Genomic DNA, 22,799 nt, shown 5'->3' with positions numbered 1-22,799 from the left:
GTAGTTTAACAATGTGTTCTGGGTTAGCTCTTGTCCATTTTTCATTGGTAATCAGTAGATTATGAATCTTACAACCATAATTCATCTAACTGATGAGATGGTATAAAAGAATCATGATAAACCAAGCTTTATATTGAGAATCTTATCATAGGTTCTCCTAAGAACCAGGTGAACACCATGAATTGTGAAAAAAACTATACACAAGCTCCACCAATTACGGAACACTGAAAGCATAAGTTGACTATAGTAAGCTAGTAAAACCTCATTCAAGACTTGTACATGGCGGGGAGGATAATTATCAACTATTGAATTCAAAGAACAAAAAGTAACGTTCTTGAATTCTAAGACTTGTGCATGCATTATCATTTTCTAGTTGCCACCTAGGTTATTTTAATGCTTAGTCACTTCATGTGTTGCCACATGTCTTTTGGAGTATAATTAATTAAGTTTTATCCACTTATTAGTTAATCGGGTAATGTCTTGTTACCCGGTAATTCATCAATTACTCATATAATTTAAAAATTACCACAAATTACTTAAAGTTCTATTTATTTTTAAAATACTTCATACATAATTTATCTATTATACTACCGTGATCATATGGTACCTTGCATGGTGTTAGTTGATAATTATCGGGTATTATCGCTCGACCCGTATTTTATTCCAAATTGGCTACTTTCAACGAAATTCATTTTCTTCGACTTGTCTCCCCTCTCACCTTCACGAATTTACTAATCACTTGTGAAATATCATACTCCTTATAACCTCCAAATAATCTTTTACTTGGACTGATGTCAATTACCTTACGATAAATTCCACGTACAATACTTCTGGGTGCAACACGGTCGTAACTTAATATTGCGAAGCATGACATCACCATAATGTAATACTGTGGAAGGTGATATCGACATAATATTGCAGGGCGTAACAAAGAAAGTGTACATGTAGTCATTGATGAAACTAACACTCTTTCTGAGATGCAGCAACTTGAAGATGAACCTATTGGACTGGTAAAAGGTTTAAATGAAGTCACAGCCCAAGCTGAAGTCGCACCATAAGAAGGAACAAGTGATGGAACAGGTTTTTCAATCCAGGGCAACCTGACAGGGGAAACCGAACATAGAAGAACTGAATCTAATTCCCAAATGGAACATGTCCATGAACCTGTTTCTCAGCAGCAGGACATAGGAGAAACGTCAAACAAAAACCAGTTGGTTGTGAAACCTTACAAGTATCAAAGTTCTCATCCCTTTGAGAAACATAATTACGGATCCAACTTCTGGAATTAAAACTAGATCTCAATTAAAGAATTTGTGTGCTTTTGATGCTTTCTTATCTCTTATTGAACCTAAAAATGTTACTGAGGCTTTGCAGGATGCATACTGGGTAAATGCAACGCAAGATGAACTCAATCAGTTTGAAAGGAGTCAAGTTTGGCATCTGGTTCCAAGACCCAAGTACTTATCAGTAATTGGCACAAAATGGGTCTTCAAAAACAAACTTGATGAAAATGGAACTGTTATAAGTAACAAGGCAAGGTTGGTGGTTTAAGGTTATAGCCAAGAGAAAGGCATAGACTGTGATGAGACTTTTGCTCCTGTTGCAAGGTTGGAAGCAATTAGACTCCTCATAGCCTTTGCTGCATACATGGAATTTACTCTTCACCAGATGGACATCAAGAGTGCCTTCCTAAATGGCTACTTAAAGGAAGAAGTGTTTGTCAAACAACCTCCAGGTTTTGAAAGCAAGGAGTGTCCGGATCATGTATACAAACTAGACAAGGCACTCTATGGACTCAAGCAGGCTCCTAGAGCATGGTATGAATGACTATCCAAATTCCTGCTTGAACATGGCTGGCTACAAGAGAGGTAAAACTGATAGCACTCTATTCTTGAGGGAAAAAGGTAAGGATCTTCTTGTAGTACAAATATATGTTGATGACATAATTTTTGGGGCAACCACTAAAAACTAAGTAAGGAATTTGCTAAACTTATGGGGAGTGAATTTGAAATGAGTATGATGGGTGAGCTTAATTTCTTCTTAGGCTTACAAATTAAACAAAACTCAAATGGAACCATGATCCATCAGTAGAAATATGCAAAAGAGTTGATTAAGAAGTTTAAAATAGAAGAATCAAAGGAAATAGATACTCCTATTGCAACAGTCACAAAATTGGACATAGATGAACCTGGTTCATCTGTTGATCAGAAGTTGTATAGGGGTATGATTGGTTCATTTTTGTATCTTACTGCTAGCAGACCTGACATTATTTTCAGTGTAGGGCTTTGTGCTCGATTTCAAGAAAATCCAAAGGAATCCCACTTGACTGTTGTCAAGATAATATTGAGATACTTGAAAGGCACTACTGACCTTTGTCTTTGGTATCCAAAAAGTAGTAACTTTAACCTAGTGGGATATGCTGATGTTGACTTTGTAGGTTTCCTTGTGTATAGGAAGAGCACCTCAGGTATGACACACTTCCTTGGTTCATGTCTTGTGTCATGGTCTACTAAAAAGCAAAATTCAGTGGCCTTATCTACTGCTAAAGCTGAGTATGTTGTTGTTGCTTCCTGTTGTGCTCAATTGCTGTGGAACAAACAACAGTTGATGGATTTTGGTATTGAAGTTGTTTGCATCCCTATTTTCTGTGATAACACTAGTGCTATTAATATGACTAAGAACTCGGTTCATCATAAGAGAACTAACCACTTAGATGTTAGACACTATTTTTTGAGGGACAACTATGAGAAATGACTTATTACTATAGAATTTTGTGCTACTGATAAATAGATTGCTGGCATCTTCACAAAAGCACTGAGTAAAGATCATTTTAAAAGGAACAGGTTAGAATTAGGGATGATTAAGATCACCTAATGGGACCAATTCAGAATGCACAATGAAAAAAAAGCGAAAAAAAATTTTGGTTAGAAAATCTAGAACTTGTGCAAATATCTAGATTAATCTTTGCTCAGCCTCATACTGTAAATAGGATACTCCTGTGACATGGTTGATATGACTCACTGATCTCTAACAAAATTTTCTCTATTTTGATAAATTGAGGCATGATCGAGAGGATTCTTAGTGAAGAACGTGGTTCATCAGTACTGGTTCATCTGAATAACAAGGTATGTTTTCTACACTCTACACAATTCGAAATATTAATATTTAATTCATGAGCAGAGTCCTACCTATGTTCAAAAACGTCAGAAAAACCTATCCTTTTGAGTTTGAACTAGTTCCGTCTCTATTAAAATCCTCACCGCATAAAATGCCTAGAATCTAGGGAAGCTTAACTGCTCGTTCAACCTAAAATTTCAGGTTGATTGGACTTCTAATTGACTACAAAAAGTTGTCGTTAGATATTAATTAACCTTCCCTCTTTAAAAACCATCATCACTGCCACTCTCATAATTCTCTAAATCATCAATTATCTTTCGTTCTCTACTCTTCTCTCTTCCAAAACCCAATTCAAAAATCCTCTTCTAGAATTAGCAAAGATGACCAACCCCCAAGATAACCCATGCACTCCTCCACCACCTATACCATCTGATTCCTCCACTACTCCTCAACCTAGAACAACCTTCCAACCTAAGAGAAGGCGAGTGAAGATGTTTGCTCGCAAAACTGTGGCTACAGGTGCTCTTTTAAAGAAACTAAACGTCAAATTAAAGGCTATTCAAGCCTAAGATTCCAAAAATTCTGATGATTCTTTCAAGTCTGCGAGTGAGGGGGAAGGAACTGGGTCTTTTGATTCTGAGAAAGCGCAAAATCCCCTTTCTGAGGTACGTTCTATTCTAGCTAAAAATTTGGAAAACCGTTTTGTACTGGTTGGGTCTGTTATGATTGTGGTAATGACTGAGTCAAGAAGGAGAAGAGGTAAAAATAAAAGTGAAAAAAAGAGAGTGAGGGTGTGAGTAGTGATGTGAGGGAAAAAGGGAAAGAAGTGGCTTATTCCTCACCCACTTCTGAAATGGTTAGACCAACTATCTGTGGGGATGACCATGAAAATATGGTAGAGAGTAGCAAGAAGTTAGGGGGAAGTGGTTCAGGGGAGGCTGCTAAAGGGTTGATCAATCTCATTTCACATGCAGATGAACCTGGTTCATCTGTGAGGAGACCCTAGCAGACCTTCTGAAGAAAGTGGGTGTAAGCTATAACCCCAAAAAAAGGAGAACCCCAACACCAAAAGCTCCCAGTACTGTAAAAACTACCAAGAAAAGGAAGGCTACTTCTCTAACAACTGCTGAGATTCCTCTACCAAAAGGAAGGAACACAAGGAGTAAGTTGAAGCAGAGTGAGGATGAGTTACAAAAGGCTATGGCAGAAAACAAGGAGAAACGAATGGACAAAAGGAAAGCTAAGGTTGTAGAGCCTGTTGAGGCTGTTGATGTGGATGTGACGGACTCGGTCCATCAAGATGAATATGTGACTAGGGATGTGGAGGTTCAGATCCCTATTCCAAAAAAACCAAGACTTCTTCAAAGAAGTCTTCATCTGTTTCCAAGGCTATTAAACCTTCTTCTTTGGCTAAAAGAACAAGGTCTGCCGTGAAAGCCAAGTAAGTTAAGATTACTGAGGAAGAAGATTGGAGTGGTGAAGAAGAGGGTGAATCTGACTATGAACAAGATAAGTTGGCCATGTTTGGCAAACGAAAAATCTTGAAGAGTAGACTTTTAAAAGATTTGGAGGAACCAAGGATGGTTTGACTGGTTGATTCTCTAGCTATTCAGGGCTGGAAGGACATGGTCCTTCAGTTGGATGGCAGGCTGGCAAGAAATGAGGTTATTGAGTTTATGGCCAATACAGAGGTCAAGGATGGCAGAGTTACCAATCAGGTGAAAGGGGTTCAAGTGACGTTTAATGCAAAAGAGCTGGGTGAAATCCTTGACATTCCTTCTGAGGGGTATGATGACTACACAAGGCAAAGATGGCCAATTCTGGTCTCCCTTCTTACTGCCCTTGCCATTACTAGGAAATTCTGTGATGTCATAGAAGTGAATGAGGCCAAGGTTGTGCATAAGAGTGAAATGAAGCCATGCCACAAAGTCTTATTTGAATTTGTCAGCAAGTGTTTTCTGCCTGCGCAGGAAAGAAGACACAGTGTTAACTACATGGATTTGGTGTTGATAGAGTGTCTTGAAAGTGAAAGACAGATCAACTGGCCTGCATTTATTATCAAGCTACTTGACAGGGTTATCAATGGCTCCAAGGTCCATGCCACTCCTTATGATTTTATTCTCATTACTGTTCTTTATTGTTGCAAGGTGTCACTAAAGAAGTGGGAGATGGCTACAAGCAAAGACCATTTTGGAATCAACACTTTGATTGCTTGTGACTATGAGGTCAATTCCATTACCAATGAACCTGGTTCATCTAAAAACACACCTATCAATAGCCAGGTCAGAGCTCTAGTACAGAAAAGTGGTGCAAAAGATGCTGAGATAGCTAGGCTGAAGGCTCATTTAGAAGAGGTTGAATCTGAGAGAGATGCTCTCAAAACTGAGCTCACAAAGGAAAAGGAGAAGAATGATGGCATTCTTCAAGACATGTTGTACCTTCTCGAAGCCAAAATTCAACCCTCTAGTTCTTCTAAGCCTTAATTTCTTTAGCCTTCATTTCCTAAACCTTGTCTAGACCTTTCAGTGACCCAGATTAGGGTTTTTTCTTGTTTTGCTCATGTTTTGACTGTTTTTGTTTCTTTTTATGGATTGTGGTAGAATCATATTCTCTATCAATGCAGTTTGCTATTTTTGCTCTTGTTGACTATTTATCTTTCCTTGATAGTTTGAATATGTTTGGTTGATTACTGATGATTAATCCATGATTGCACTTGAAGTTGCCCTAGTGGCCATGAGTAATTTATAAAATCTAGTAATCACACTCTGTTTATGCAATTTGTTGATGATGCCAAAAGGGGGAAGAGATATTGTCTTTATAATCTGAATAAGTGATGTTTATAACCTAATGAACCTGGTCATTGATGATAATTAACAAAATTTCTGACTTTGCATTAATGATTGAGCTGAGTTCTGACAGGACCTAAGCGATAAAAAGCATAGAGTTTGTCATAATCAAAAAGGGGAATTTGTTGGCCTAAGTAAAGGTGAGTTTTGAAGACTGGCAAAGGAACTCAGACATGGACCAGGTCCATCCTAGTGAAGCACATATATGGTCAACTCAAGCATGTGAGATGCACGTGAAGGAGATAAACCTAACTTACCATAAGTGATATGTCCTGATCCTGATCGAAAAGGTTGCATATTGGATAAGGAAAAAGACTCATAAAAGAGAACACGGTTTAAGAGAAGGATAGAGTTAGAGGTTGAGATCAACTAGACCTCTTCCATCAAGGAAGAGTAGCATCAGAATTCTAGTCAAGCTCTATTTACTAACTCCATAAATATCAGTGTTGTTCTCTTTTATAGGCAATGCATATAAGCAGAAGTTAAACATGAATTGAGAGAAAAATAGCAAGGCAATTTTGCAAGCAATTTGTGTGTGATTCAAGCATGCAAACCTGAAGCTACTTGAACCAAATACAAGAATCAGTTCCAAGTGTCTGTCTTTTATTTCTAGTTCAATTGTAGTATGTGTTTTCATATTATACCTTTCAGCTTATCTAGAAACAATTGTATTAGGTACTTTTTAAGTTAGAGTTAACTTGAAGTTGTCGCAACAGTTGAGGTTGTGTGCTACAATGGGATTAGAGTTAATCCTAGGTTTACAAAAGAGTTTTTGTAAATGTAGTTTTTGGCTGAGTGATTTTAGTGGAGAGTTTGGGAAAATCCTACTTGAAAGTAGGTCGTGGTTTTTTCACCTTTTGAGCCATGCATTTTCCACATAAAATCTCTATGTTCTTTAATTTCTGTACTTATTATTCCGCAATAGTAGTAGTTGGAACACATAGAAGAACCAGGTCCTTCTATAATCAGGTTAAGCGAAAAATTGGACACCATACAAATCACCCCCCCCCTCCCTCTTATGTGGTATTGAAGTATAAATCATCGAAAATACATTTTTCTAACACTAGTTCATAATTAAATATTGTTTAAAAATAAAATGAGACCAATAAAATAAAGTTGTCAAAGTTATTTATATTTCGTTCAAATGTTACATAAAACTCTACATTTCATAAGATGAAGATATTACGATGAACATTAGATGGATAATCAATCTTTCTGAAATTATGATCGAGGAAATAGTAGTTGTAACGATCTGACCGGTCATTTTGAGCATTTATACTTCACTCGGTAGTTTGGGAGCACGGGTAGCTTTGTATGATGTTTTAGGACTTGTGTGCAAAATTTGAATTCATTCCAGGTTGATTTGGTATGTTTCTGCGCGCATTTTTGGAAGTCGAAAGTTCAAAAAGTTCATTAAGTTTGATTTGAGGTGTGTTTCATTGTTTCATTGTTGTTATACGTGATTTGAGGCCTCGAGTATGTCCGTATTATAGGGACTTGTCGGTATGTTCGTACGGGGTCCCGAGGGGTTCGAGTGAGTTTCGGATAGGTTTAGGCTGTGTTGCACTCGTTTTTCTTATGTCTCGACGTCGTTTCTTCAAGCATAAATGGTACGAAATTAAGCAAATAAGCTTCAATTTCTGTTATGATTGAAGAATTAGATCCATCGTAATTTTGGAGACATAGCAAAAAGAATCGTCGAATTTGGACATCGTATGAGGATTTTATGGTCATTTTACTAAGAACGTTGCCAAATTTTTTAGATTAATTACGAAATTACCACTGACTTCATATTTAAAAATCTACATTATTTTTAAATATTAAAACCAACAAATCTCCTTCATTATAAGGTCAAATGGAGTGATTCAAAAGCCTATCTTGACCAAATGTTCACAAGGAATCTATTGGAGGCACCAAAAGCAAGTTTCGGGATCATTTGGCAAGCAAAACAAGGCAGACCGGCTGGGTAAAATTACTTAATATGGAAGGTTTGTTCATTTCGTTATATTTTGGGTTGGGGAGCTCGGATTTGGACAATAATTTGGAGGCAATTTTTACCATATGAATTGGGTTTTGAGTTGTTCGAATGTCGCTACACGTGAGATGGCACTCTTGGAGCATTGCTTGGCCAGTTCAGCATTCAGAATTGGCTTGTTTGAGATAAGTAACTCTTCTAAACTTAGTACTGAGAGTATGAAATCCTGTATTACGTATTATGTGATTAATGTTAAGGTGATGCACATGATAGGTGACGGGCGTGTGGGCGTGCACCCTGTGAATTGTGACTCCGTTGTTTCTAGGGTACTGAATAGTGGCCCTATTTTGTTGATATCTGTATTTTTACCATGTGATAAAGTAATTGAGCTTGATCCATATTAGACACCGTGTCTAGACTCCATGTTTTTCCTATTGGGTCCCACTGAGGTCATTTTTACTGTTGAGTTATTTTCTTTCATTGCTTTATATACTCAGTCATACACATTCATATGCATATCATATCTCAGTCTCTGTTGTTATTTACTGATACCTCATATCTTCATTTTTAGGCTAGTTTCATGATAATGTGAGCTCGAGAGAGAGAGAGAGAGACTGGAGAGACTGATGACTGAGTGAGGTCGAGGGCCTGATTTAAGATATTGTTACTATGGCACGTGAGCTATCTGTGTAGCGCGTGAGTTGTCCATGCAGATCCTGATATTGATACTACAGCACGTGAGTTGTCCGTGCGGATCTTGATTTGATATTATTGCACGTGAGTTGTCCGTGCGGATCTTGGTTTGATATTATAGCATGTGAGTTGTTCGTGCAGCACGTGAGTTGTCCGTGCTGATTATAGCGCTTGGGCTGAAGAGCCTCTATGGAGTCTACACACCCCCAGTGGCGCAGTCGACTATGTATATGTATGTGGATCGGGTTGCACGCCACAACGAGTATTGTACAGTGCTAAGTGACTGAGTGTGCTGAGTATTGAGTACAGTAAGAGATAATGCGAGATAGTGAGGTTGAGTCTGAGTGTGAGTACATGATTCGTCTCTGAGATACATGGTATTTACATGCACACATGACATACAGGCATATAGATGCATTTTTCCTCAAGTTGTACGGTATCACATTATTCATGACTTTTCACACATATAGATATGTAGGCATAGTGAAGTATTTCGCACTTGTTATCTAGAAAGAAGAAATAAAACATCTTATTTATTGTGGAAAGGATTTTTGGGAAAAATTTCAATTTTCAAACTCTCATATTTTTTTTAAGTTTTCGGTAAAGGATTTGGGTTTTCACTAATATATTTGAAAAGTGGAACTATTTTTCGGAAAATTATGAAAAGGATGAGCATGTTATCTCTGAGCTACTTCTTTATTTACTTGCGTTACATTGTTATGAACTGTTGTTAGTTATTGGTGTTGGACTCGACCTATGTTCCAGCTCGTCACTACTTTTAACCTAAGGTTAGATTTGTTACTTATTGAGTACACATGGTCGTTTGTACTCATACTACACTTCCTTCACATTGCGTGTAGATTTCGGATACAGATGTTACTATGCATGGCGGGAGCTAGCATTGAAGGTGAACCTACGATCCAGACTTAGTTGTCTCTTATTCATGGTAGCCTTAGATTTATAAAACTCAGTTTATGTACTTTTCAAATAGAGGATGTATTTATTTCATATCAGCTTTGTAAACTCTATTTTAAGAAGCTCATAACTTGTACTACCAGTCCTTGAGAATATATAAGACTTTGATAATTTCTTTGGTTAATTGACCTGTTAAATATCATTGAAACTGGATATATATTAGTTGGCTTACCTAGCAGGTTGGGTTAGGTGCCATCACGACTAGTGGATTTTGGGTCGTGACATATTGGTATCAGAGCTCTAGGTTCATAGGTTCTACAAGTCATGAGCAAGTGTCTAGTATAGTCTTGTGGATCGATATGATGACGTCCATACCTATCTTCGAGAGGCTATATGATATTTAGGATATTATTCCCATCTTTCTTTCTTTATCGTGCGGCATCGATTCAGCTTGAAGGGTAACTCTTTGAATTCCTTCCACGCATTCGTATGCGCACATAAGCGCTCAGTATCAGATTTGCATCGACAGCTTGTGATTCCCTGGATGAGGTGTGAGATGTGATTTCTGTGTGTTGATGATGGGCCAGTCTGGAGGACTTGAGGCTGGGTTTTGACTGTTACTTGAGCATAAAGATGTTGATTGTGTAAGCACGTGCTTTTGGATTTATATGTCTGATAATGCCCCTATTAGTGGAATTTGCGGTTGTATGGCTATGTGATGGGTATGATATGAGTGCGAGATGTGTTCATATGGTTTGAATGTGACGAGAAGGGTTTTCTTGAGGTGTAGAAAGGACTATTGGGTACTCAATTTCCATCTTGATTTGACGTATAGCCTCGAGTTATGAGTATAGGGGGATCTTTCATGTTTTTTAACTGTGAAATGAATTAGGTTCTCATGACTTGTTGGTGAGTTCAGACTCAAGAAGATTTAGTAAATGCATAAAGTTGTGCTGTGAAAGGGTATAAAGAGATGTTAGTTTGAGGTGAAGCATGTGGGTTATAACTTGCGAGGTAATCTACGGATGTGTGATTTTGTGATGTTGTGTGGAGGCTTTCTTTTCTACCAGTGGGTTATATTTGTGTGATTTGAGGTATTATATGGTTTGTGCTACACGAGCTTAAGAAGGATTTAGTTGAATTTCAGTAGTACGGGATTTTGGCAGCAACAGAGTATGGGTATTGTAAGTTATTAGATGTTTTATTCCTTGGCTTTGAACCAAGTGGGGGAGTCTGCTATTGATAAGTGGATTACACAATTATGTGTTGTAATGGTTTCGGTTTGAGGTATACTTATGAATCAGTTATGACTTGTAGAGGTTGAGATCGAGGATGACTCGAGTAAGGGAATTTATGGATACAGGTTGTATTACACTCTATAGGTATATGGGAATCATGAGAGGTTTGAGTTGCTATTCGTAAAGGATGTAGTATACATGGAGTAGGGATTCACTTGGTTGCTTAGAAGTATGGATTGCTTCTTAGGGCATTGGTGTGCAAATGGGCACTGGTCGTTCGGTCCGTTTGATCAGTTTAATTGAGATTTGAGCAGAGTGGATAATTCTCGAGAATGGTTCTAATGAATTTAAGATTTATACGTGGCAATTGAGAATGTTGCGGATTTGTACATGGCTAGAAGCTGAGAGTTTCATTGGATGGTGTAGAGACTCGCAATATTTCTATATCATATGGATTCTACATTCAGTAGCAAGAAGGTAAAATGAACAACTTTAGATTCACAGAAGGTCTCTTTAGAGTATGTATCTCAGTTGTGGTACTTTTGGGGTTCTTAAGAGAGCATTCAGCGGCTTATGAACTTTAGGGCGGTGTGGCTTTATGCTAGGGTCTCATGTGGTGAGTTTTGGTTGAGGATTCTGGTATTATGGAGAGGAGAAGTATCAATTTGAAGGTAATTCAGAAGGAAATCAAAGGAATAGGACAACTTGGTAGTAGGTTAGATCGGCATAATAATGGATATGATCGGTTCTTTGGGTGCTTATGATGTGATGAGTTTCTACAGGTATTTCGTGGCAATGTTTTTGGGTTTTTGGTGACCTGCGTGGCTTGGTTGAGTTAGAAAGATTTAGTATTGATGGCTTAATTATGTGCAAATGGGTTTTGAAAAGATCTCAATAGTTTCTACCACAGTTCGAGGAGCATATTTGTTACTGGCATGGGGAGTATGTGATGTATAGTGATTTTCTCTGGATGAAATCAAATAGAAAGTTCTTGGCTAATTGAGTATGTAGTTGCTTGTGACTCGGAGTGGATTATTAAGTTCTCATATTTTTCATATGATGGCATGGTATATGCGGTGTATTGTGTGGGATCGAGACTGGCATGTGCAAGGTCACAATTTGGTTTTGAAGGGAAGGATATAAATTCTTAGGCAGCACGGACAGTATCAGATGTCTAGGTAAATGATATTACTATTAGATATGGCTTGATAAGAGTGTAAGTTTCAGAAGGGGCGTTGTGTTTTGATTTATGGATGCTTCTTTGGTATTGCAGTACTCGCTTGGTTGATCAATTGCTGATATTCAGATTTTTCTATGTGGCACGAAAGAATTATATAAGTATTCCTCGGGGGATGATTGTGTATGAGAGATGTGTTAGACATTCGAGCAGTGTAGTTGGGATTATATAAGGTGATTCGTGTGTTCTATGAATTTGGAGACCAGGAATTCTCAGAAAAAAATTGTTTCGTGGTTGTGAACTGTGAAGATGTGGCCAGAGCTAGACAGATGATAGTATGCTTTACAGTTCTATCATTGTGGACTTTTGGCGTGTTATATATCTATTTTTGGGTGACCAAATTTGATTTAGGATCCATTGGTAGGCCCAATGAGGATGTTTCTACATCGGGTTGGATTGGTTGACTCTGTACTACTATTGTTGAGGGATGTGTTACTCGGTTGTGGTTGAGCTTATTCGAGTTCTGCAATGACCTAGGAGTTACTCTTCTATGCTACGAGGGTTTGTGATTCATTGGTTATATGCACGTATCGCGCGGTTCTATGTGGGCTTTACAGCGAAATTTGAGCGAGATGGGTATTTGGGTGTTGCATGATTGATTGCGCATTGGTTATGTTCTTTCAGGCTTGTGTAGCATTGCGTCATTTGCTTCTCCATGGTTATGGTAATGCACTTTGGAAACTTGATATTGAATCGCGTGTGGTTGTTGATTTTGAGCAAGGTGGCTTGAGGTATATGCCATAGACCAGTGTTTGGATGGGGTCACGCATTGCAGCGGGGTTATGTTGAAATATAAACATGTGTGTTAGATTCGTGTGATTGTCCTAGGTGTGTGATGGATTTTCGGCATTTCGTTGTGGCAGTCCTTGTTAAGGTTGCGGGATAGTTCTCTCGTTTGAGTCATTTTTTACGATTTGAGTACATTTGGGTTGTTGTTTACTGGTGCATGGATTGCACGTGTTGTTGTGTTATATCGTGTTGATGTGGCATGTCACTAGAGTGATTATGTTAGATGAGTTGAGGTCGTCTGACCTAGAATGAGTGCTATCGGATTTAATTGGGGTATATTTGGAAGGATAATATCGGAAGTTGGCTTAGAGATTGGCTATAGTTCTTGTCGAGGAAGAGGGAGCTACATGAAATACATGTTGATCTAATAAATGGTTATGAGTTTCTGCATGTTTCTTTCATCATCTGCAGTAAACAAAGGCTTTAGAACGAGGTTTTGTTTGACATGAGGTTTATTACCGGTATTGGGTTGTTTTGAGCAGCTAATGTGATCAGAAATTTTGCTACAAGTATGAGAGTCGTGTAATATGCCTGGTGATTACATCTTGGGTTATGGTTATGACTCGATACAACTTGTTCAGGCTTATATAGTATGTAGATGCGAAGTTCAAATCTTTTAGGAAATTTTGAATGTTGGAAAAGAAATTGGATTCCAAGGTTTATGGGCTAAGGTTGAATTAATGATCTTTAGTTATGTGGTCGTTGTCAGGCCTATATGTAATAGGGTGACGTGGGATCACCCCCGGGTATATGCATGGTAAGGTTACACGGCGGTTTGACGGCTTAGGAACAAGGCTTGCCACGTTCGAGGACGAACGCATGTTTAAGTGGGGGAGAATGTAATGACCTGACCGGTCATTTTAAGCATTTGTACTTCGCTCGATAGTTTGGGAGCACGGGTAGCTCCGTATGATGTATTAAGACTTGTGTGCAAAATTTGATTTCATTCCAAGTTGATTTGATATGTTTCTGCGCGAGTTTTTGGAAGTCGAAAGTTAGAAAGTTCATTAAGTTTGATTTGAGGTGTATTACATCGTTTCGATGTTGTTATACGTGATTTGAGGCCTCGATTAGGTCTGATTTATATTATGAGACTTGTCGGTATATTCGTACGGGGTCCCGAGGGGCTCGGGTGAGTTTCGGATAGGTTTGGGCTGTATTGCGCTCGTTTTTCTTATGTTTCGACGTTGTTTCTTCAAGCATAAATGGTACCAAATTAAGCAAATAAGCTCCAATTTCTATTAAGATTGAAGCATTAGATCCGTATCGTAATTTTGGATGCATAGCAAAAAGAATCATCGAATTTGGACATCATATAAGAATTTTATGGTCATTTTACTAAGAATTGGGTTGCTAGATTTTTCAGATCAATTACGAAATTGCCACTGACTTCGTATTTAAAAATCTGCACTATTACCAAATATTAAAACCAACAAATATCCCTCATTATAAGGTCAAATGGAGTGATTCAAAAGCCTTTCTTAACCAAAATTTTACAAGGATTCCATTGGAGACATCAAAAGCACGTTTCGGGATCATTTGGCATGCAAAACAAGGTAGACCAGGTGGCAAAATTACTTAATATGAAAGGTTTATTCATTTCGTCATAGTTTGAGTTGGAGAGGTCGGATTTGGACAATTTTTGGAGGAGATTTTCACCATATAAATTGGGTTTTGAGCCGTTCGGAGGTCGCTATGCATGAGATGGCACTCTTGGAGCATTGCGTGGCTTGTTCGGCGTTCAGAATTGGCTTGTTTGAGATAAGTAACTCTTCTAAACTTAGTACTGAGAGTATGAAACCTCGAATTACATGTTATGTGATTGATGTTGAGGTGACGCACATGCTAGGTGGCAGGCGTGTGGGCGTGCACCTTGTGAATTGTGACTCTGTTATTTCCAGGGCACAGAATAGTGGCCCTATTTTGTTGATATCTGTATTTTTACCATGTGATTGAGTAATTGAGCTGTAATCCATGTTAGACACCATGTCTAGACTATATGTTTATCCTATTGGGACCCACTGAGGTCATTTCTGCTATTGAGTTATTTGCTTTCATTGCTTTATATACTCAGTCATACGCATTCATATACATATCATATCTCAGTATCTGTTGTTATTTACTGATACCTCATATCATTATTTTTGGGCTAGTTTCATGATGTTGTGAGCCCGAGAGAGAGAGAGACTGGAGAGACTGATGACTGAGTGAGGCCGAGGGCCTGATTTAAGATATTGTTACTATGGCACGTGAGCTATCTGTGTAGCACGTGAGTTGTCCATGCAGATCCTGATATTGATACTATAGCACGTGAGTTGTCCGTGCGGATCTTGATTTAATATTATATCACGTGAGTTATCTGTGTAGCAAGTGAGTTGTCCGTGTGGATTATAGCACTTGGACTTAAGGAGCCCCTCCGGAGTCTGAACAACCCTAGTGAGCGCAGTCGACAATGTATATGTATATGGATCGGGTTGCACACCGCAACGAGTATTATACAGTGCTGAGTGACTGAGTGTGCTGAGTATTGAGTATGATAAGAGATAATGCGAGACAGTGAGGTTAAATAATCTGAGAGTGTGAGTAAATGATTCATCTCTGAGATACATGGCATTGACATGCACACATGACATAGAAGCATATAGATGCATTTTTCCTCATGTTGTACGGTATCACGTTATTCATTACTTTTCACACATATTGATATGTAGGCATAGTGAAGTATGTCGCACTTGTTATCTAGAAAGAAGAAATGAAACATTTTATTTATTGTGGAAATGATTTTTGGGACTATCTCATATTTTTTTAAGTTTTCGGTAAAGGATTTGGGTTTTTATTGATATACTTGAAAAGTGGAACTGTTTTTTGAAAATTATGAAAAGGCTGAGCATGTTATCTCTAAGCTACTTCTTTATTTACTTGCGTTACATTGTTATGAACTACTGTTAGTTATTGGTGTTGGACCCGACCTATGTTCCAGCTCGTCACTACTTTCAACTTAAGGTTAGGTTTGTTACTTATTGAGTACATGGGGTCGGTTGTACTCATACTACACTTCCTGCACATTGTGTGCAGATTTCGGATACCGATGTTACTATGCATGGCGGTGCACCTGCAATCGAGATTCAGCTGCCTCTTGTTCATGGTAGCCTTAGATTTATAAAACTCTATTTATGTACTTTTCAAATTGAAGATATATTTACTTCATATCAGCTTTGTAAACTCTATTCTTAGAAGCTCATGACTTGTACTACCAGTTCTTGGGAATGTATAAGATTTAGATAATTTCTTTGATTAATTATCCTGTTAAATATCATTGAAATTGGATAGATATTAGTTGGCTTAGATTAAATGCCATCACGATTAGTGGATGTTGGGCCGTGACAGTAGTAAATTGTATGTTACCGTATTTAAAGGCAGACATAAATCATAATTCATAAATGTACAAAAAAAAAGGATATTTTGAGAGTTTGAGATCCAAATTCTTAAACCTGTCAAACTAGGGAAACATGTTCAATCTGTTTCTAAATTGATATCCTTCCGTTTATCCCTTGTAATTAATAATTTAAGGTGCAAAAGATAAAATCACGTGTTGACTATCTACCAACTGTGTCCATATCTTGAAACAATAAAACAAGGAAAAACAGACAAATAAAAGTAGAAGGTAACTTCAATAACTCTAAAGGGGTAAAAATGTACCAAAAAAGAGAAAAATTATTGATGTTCAGAGGAGCCGACAGCGTCCATTACGTTTCAACTTCTTAATCACGTGAAGTTGACTACTCAAAAGAGGACCTTTAATTTAGCCCACAAATTATTGTCATTAATCTTGTACTCAACCTATCTTATTGGTTTGGATTAATAATTGCTCCTGGTGCGATGAGTTAATTGGTTGTCCATATTTTCATAAGATATTTTGAGGCCTTGGTACTTATAATAAATAGCCGTCATGGTCCAACCATCCGCTTAAAATATTCTCTAATTATCTTGTCGTGTTTCTCTTTTATATATTTCTTAAAAAAATATTAAATAGGATAAATTTTGTCTGTTTTACCCTTATTTATCTTTTATGATATAATCTCTCTTTATTTAATATTTAGTCATAATTGATGAGGTGTTTGTAGTCTTCAAGGATAATTATTACTAAGGGTAAAAAGGAAAAAAATAATCAATTTTGTCTTAAACTTCTAAAATGACAAACAATTTAAGACAACTATTTTCACAACCACGATTGATAATATGACACAGGGGAGTAACAAACAAGAAGAATTCAATGCTTTAACTCCTAATTCAATGCTTTAACTCCTAAGTCTCCTAATAAATATATGTCTCTAGACGTTCGCAACAAAGGAGGGGCCAACAGGGCTGGGTCAAGGAAAAATTGACAGACTTTTAGGATGACGAACTTTAAGAAAAGGTAGATAACACTTAAGACGAATCTTATATCAAAATGAGAGAGAAAATTGAAAAGCTTTACCAGACATAACACGAGTTCATATAGTATGTGTTGCGGAAGATCGTGGGTTAACTAGCACACTATCACACACAACGCAAATAGAGAAGAAATATTAACACAAGAATTTAACAAGGTTCGGCAAAGTTTAATCCTCGAGGCAAAAGTAGAGAGAGTTTTTCACTATGAGTGAGAAGAAAAGCACAGTACAATCTATAGAATCTTCAACTATAACCCATATATATAGATCCCAAATAGTTCCAAACTTATAAGAGAAATGTTTCCCAATTTGACAAGGACAATATATTTTTATTTTTCAAGTCTATTAGAACAATGGGTTTTACCAAACCTATAGGGATTGTAGGTTCCCTAAAATGCAAGAAAATAATTCATGCCACAAATAACAAATCTTCTCCTTAGTTTGAATTCTCTTCATCAACAGGAACAACGTCTCTCAACCTTGCCCTCATTCCTCGCAAGGGCTCTACCCATTATCACAAACATTAACCAAGACTAGGTAATGCCTAAACTTGTCAAGAGACCCCATCTCTTCAACTATAGCACAAATTCATTGATTTACTTCTGTACTCGAAATAGCTTCTAGATATCTATTACACTCAAACACGATATCATCGCAAATGTGAAGGTTGAACATGTCGCAAAAGCGACCTAATGATTGCAATTGCGATCACTGCTTAGCCCAAATCCCCGTCGCAAAAGCGGACAAAATGTTTGCAAATATGAATCTAGCAGACCCTAGCCGTTCTTGCAAATGCGAGTGTCGCAAATGCGAACAAATTCTCGCATTTATGAGACATGCAACACCTGTTAAAAACTAGTAAAACCAAAACACTTTCAAACACTCTGAAATGCGTCTGAAACTCACCCCATCCCTCGGGGTTCCAAACCAAACATCAACACAAGTCTAAAAATATAATAAAAACTCGCTTGCACGATCAAAATGCCAAAATAACATCTGAAAGCACGAATCATATCTAAAAACACATGAAATCTACAATAAAACTCAAGAACTTCTAAAAATACAACAACGCGTCTGATTCCTATCAAATCAATTCGGAATAACGCCAAACTTTACAAACAAGTTCTAAATAGCAGAACAGACCTATTTCAAGTCCCGAAACAGAAATATATATATGATAGTTATGAAGTCAACCTATGGTCAAACTTATAAAAATTCTAAGCTTTTAAATTGCCAACTTTCGGCAAAACAAACCAAATCAACCTAGAGACCTCTGAATTCAATTCCGAGCATACGCTCAAATCTAATATTCTAAAAATTCGCACGAATTCACTCGATGATTAGTTTAAGCATAAGGTAAAGATTCCTCTCTCAATTAAATCTGACCTCTACGAGATAAACTAATATGAAGCATTGTAAAGATATGCAAAAACATATTAATAGACTAGTCTTTAGGAAAATGTTTCTCGAATATTCTCCTAATTTGGGTTTAATCAACAATTCAAAAATCTCTCTCGATTACGTAGAAGAATTATTAAATTAAACCAAACAAAATAATGCAAAGATAATCATCAAATTATCCCTCTTTTGGTTAAATAAACTGGTGAACAAATTTGCAATCAATTCAAAGCTCTAAAACGTATTCACACAATTAAATTGGAGTTAAATCCACAAATAATAATCATCAAACCCTATGGTAACCTCCTACGTAACAATAGAGACAGTCATCACAAATAAGTTTGAAGAATAGTAAATATCAAATACAACTTTACAATACAAACTCTGATTTTGCACCTATTGTTGGCAAGATAATTGATGAAATCTTGTGTCTTCGAGCCACGATAGCTCTCCAAAACTCTCCTAGGTAAAATACCCCTCAAAAATATATTTTTGGTATATTTATACAATGTAAAGGGTCCGGATGAAACTACCCTTTCCAAACCGAAGTGGAAAAATACTCTGATAGAATTGAACAAGCACGGCACAGGGTGCAGTGCCTCGTGCGCCACACAAGTGGAGAATTTCAGTGGCACGAATTCCTATCAAGTAGCCTGCATAGCACTGCCGCGCCACGCTTCGCAGTGCCCCATGTAGTGTGGCAGTGCAAAATTCTCAGAGTAGGCTTCTCCTTTCACTTTTTGATATCCAAACTTGGCCCTTGACCCCCAAACGCGATCCCTGTTTAATTCCTTAGGTTTTTACTCAGACTTCAAAGCTCTAAATTATTAATTTTAGCTCCAACTTACTCCTCAACTCGAAATCACATCCTACACAGTATAAAATTACATAATAAGTGCATATTATCATCAATTAAGCTCAAACACAAGTAAATTCAAGTAATTAGAGTGCAAAATATAGCCAAAACACGGGTTCCTAACCTAGCATAAACACCCTACACTTAAACCATTGATTGTCCTCGAGCAATCAAACTACATTTCACCTCGAGACTACCTTTTTATCAAACAACTTCCCTAACTCATCATTCCAAGAATATTTAAAGCAGGCTAAGCGTCATACTGTAACTTCTTAGCCTCAAGACTTAACTCAAAAGCACCACACATTTTTCAAAACCTGCCCACTTACTCTAACACAGAGGTCAAAGACTTTACCTTTCCTTTGCAAATAATGTGCCCTTACACTAAATATAGATAGTAGTTACACACATAATAAGTTTAATAACAAATAGAAACTCAAGATAGAATGAATTTACTCACTCTCAGAATTAAGATTCATATGCCACAGAAATATACCATAGACTTGTCCGTAATGTAATGCTCTACTAATTTGAGCTTATTCAGTCAAGGATCAAGTAGGACTTTATTTGGTTGTAATGTAAGTTGCGGGAAGGGTAGGATACATATAGATAATAGTGACTACACCTCTCTAAGCATTTTAATACATAAAATTTCACCAATTCAAACCAACACTTATATTAAACCACTCTCCAACCTTCACAAAATAACATCAACTCTCAAATTCTTTAAGCACAATTAAAATAAGAGCTAGCACTAGCAAGGAATTAATTTTTTCCTTTCTAATACATACGAAAACTCTTTTTTTCTATGTTTTGATTTTTCTCTTTTTTTTCTTCAAGCAGCGTCATTCATTTTTTTTTTCAATTCCTTACAAGTGGCTCTCACAAATTTTCAAGCAGTGCACCTTTCTCCATTTTTTCCAGTTCCACTTAAAGGTCAACCATACCTCCACTTAACTTTTATCAAGCTCATAAATATTTCAAGTGCTCAAGAGAGGCAAAATATTCAAATATATAGTCAATTCAAACAAACGGAGTCATGCTTGTAGTGTGGTTGCCAAAAAAAATAGAAATACAGGCTCAAAGAGGCTAACTAGGATACACATTAGTTTTGGTGGGTCAAAGGCATATATCTGGCTCAACAAAGAAATGTCTATATCACTTAGATTGAATAAGACTGCTATTACGCTTTGCAAACACACTAGACAAGTTCTAGACAACAACTGACATGCACAGAACATCAACAATACCCTCACACACACATTGGCACATAACTCACCTCGGACCGGATCTATCCCAACTCTCTAGTCAAAGTAGTTAAGCAGAGTTAAAATTAAATAATTTAATGCACTTATAGATGAATCAAGAAATGAGCATAGGCGTCACAACTAAAACACTTACCGCTCTCAAGGCACAACAGGTTAAGACCGATTATCTCTATTTAATACCATAGCACAAGACTTGTCTATTCCTAACTAAGAAAATACTAACTACACCCGATTCAAGATAGAACCCTTAAAAAAGAACCTTGGCACTAAGAAAAAAATAAGGGAAAATTATTACACTACCTAAGAAACTAAAACAAAAATGAAAGATATTTTTTTTTCAACTTTAATCCCTCAAGAAGACAGTCGAGGAAATTCATCGTTGAGAAAAGTCAATTTTTTTTCCAAATAATTCAATGAAGATAACACACACAAAGCTAAGGAGAAGAATAAAAAAAATACATATATACATATTCACATCCCCCACCTCACACTTTAAATTGTGACATGTCCCCATAACACATAAAGAAAAAACAAGTGGTAAAGAAAACTCCCCTGAATCATCTAGTTTGGGTCTGAATCAATGTCGAGATCTACCTTGCACGCCCGACCCAGTGCACATAACCATACTGAGATTTTCTTTTCTGACTTCTTCGAGCGCACCCCACACTTTTTATGTTTGTCCTTTTCAGCTAGATCCTTTAGTATATCCACCTAAAAATCAGAGTATGAAGCCAACTCATCTCTAGGTGGCCTTATTACTTCCTTCATTTTGATTACCGCTCTCTCTTTCCTACTCTTAGCATGAGCTGCCTTTCCTGAATATCAGTATAGCTCTATCAGTAGCCAAGAAGGATCTCCCTAAAATCAAAGGACCTCTTTATTCTCTTCCATGTTCATCATGATGAAGTCCATAAGGAAAACAAATTTGTCCATCCAAACTAGCACATCTTCCATTATTCCTTCGGGTATTATCGTGGTCTAATCCACCAACTGCAAAGACACATGTACAGATTTAATTGTCTCAAGATTCCTTAAAATAGACAAGGGCATAATATTAATAGAAGCACCTGAATCATACAAAGACTTTTTAAATTTAGTACTTCATTGAGAATAAGGTAGAGTAAAACTCCCTAGATCTCCACACTTTCGAGGGGGTTTATTTTGTAGAATAGAACTACAATGTTATGTGAGCTTGACAATCGATGTCTCTTCCACCTTTCGCTTGTTGGACAATATTTCCTTCAAGAACTTGGAATATGCTAGCATCTTTGAGAGTACCTCTATGAAAGGTAGAATTAACATGCACCTGCTTAAGCATTTCTAGAAAATGCTCAAATTATTTTTCCAGCTTCTCTCTTTGTTGCTTCTGAGGGTAATGTAGAGCAGACATATATTTGCTTTCTTCAATCTCCTTTTGTACATCACTACTCTGGCCCTTCTGTTTTTCATTCTTTTGCTTCTCCGGTGTATCAGTCTGCTTGCTCACCACCTTGGGTCTAATTTTCATAATTGGGATAGCCAGTATTTTGCCACTTCTCAGAGATACAACATCGATTTTTTCCTTTGAGTTCTTCTCTGTGTCAGAGGGTAGGGTCCCAGGAGACCTTTCAGATAACATGTTTGCAATCTGTCTCATCTGTCTTTCTAAGTTTCAGATGGTTGTACCATGATTTCAAATCTCTCATCTGTCTTAATAATGAAGACTTTCATTAGATCTTCCATGTTAAACTGAGTAGACGGTTAAGGCTAGTATTGCTGCCTTTGCTAATTTTGAAACCTGAAGCTCCTTGCCCTTGGGGTCTGAGATTATTCTATTGCCATGCATTCAAACTACCACCAGGAAAACTCCACAAAAAATTGGGGTGCCTCTATTCCATGGAGATAAAATTATTACTACTTTGTTAGTTGCCTCTGTCTAAGCTTCACACAACATTTACCACCTAATCTGCAGCTGAGGCCTGACACTCGTGTGTTGGGTGTCCCATTCCGCAAATATCACATCCTTACTGTGGTTGACTCTTCACCTAGGCCAGT

The 22,799-nt window shown here is 37.3% G+C and overlaps 1 protein-coding gene across 1 annotated transcript; it reads left to right on the top strand.

Annotated features, from left to right (window-relative positions):
* Positions 1 to 1,849: 1,849 nt before the first annotated feature.
* LOC138879591 (secreted RxLR effector protein 161-like) lies at positions 1,850 to 2,754 on the top strand. Its single transcript, XM_070159204.1, has 2 exons — positions 1,850 to 1,904; positions 2,165 to 2,754. Exons 1-2 carry the CDS (start codon positions 1,850 to 1,852, stop codon positions 2,752 to 2,754), a joined length of 645 nt encoding a protein of 214 aa, XP_070015305.1.
* Positions 2,755 to 22,799: the final 20,045 nt, after the last annotated feature.

This window comes from Nicotiana sylvestris, chromosome 10, assembly GCF_000393655.2.
Source record: "Nicotiana sylvestris chromosome 10, ASM39365v2, whole genome shotgun sequence".
Classification (NCBI taxonomy): domain Eukaryota; kingdom Viridiplantae; phylum Streptophyta; class Magnoliopsida; order Solanales; family Solanaceae; genus Nicotiana; species Nicotiana sylvestris.
The sequence above is the reverse complement of the archived record's forward strand: the minus strand, read 5'-3'. Positions and strand labels throughout refer to the sequence as shown.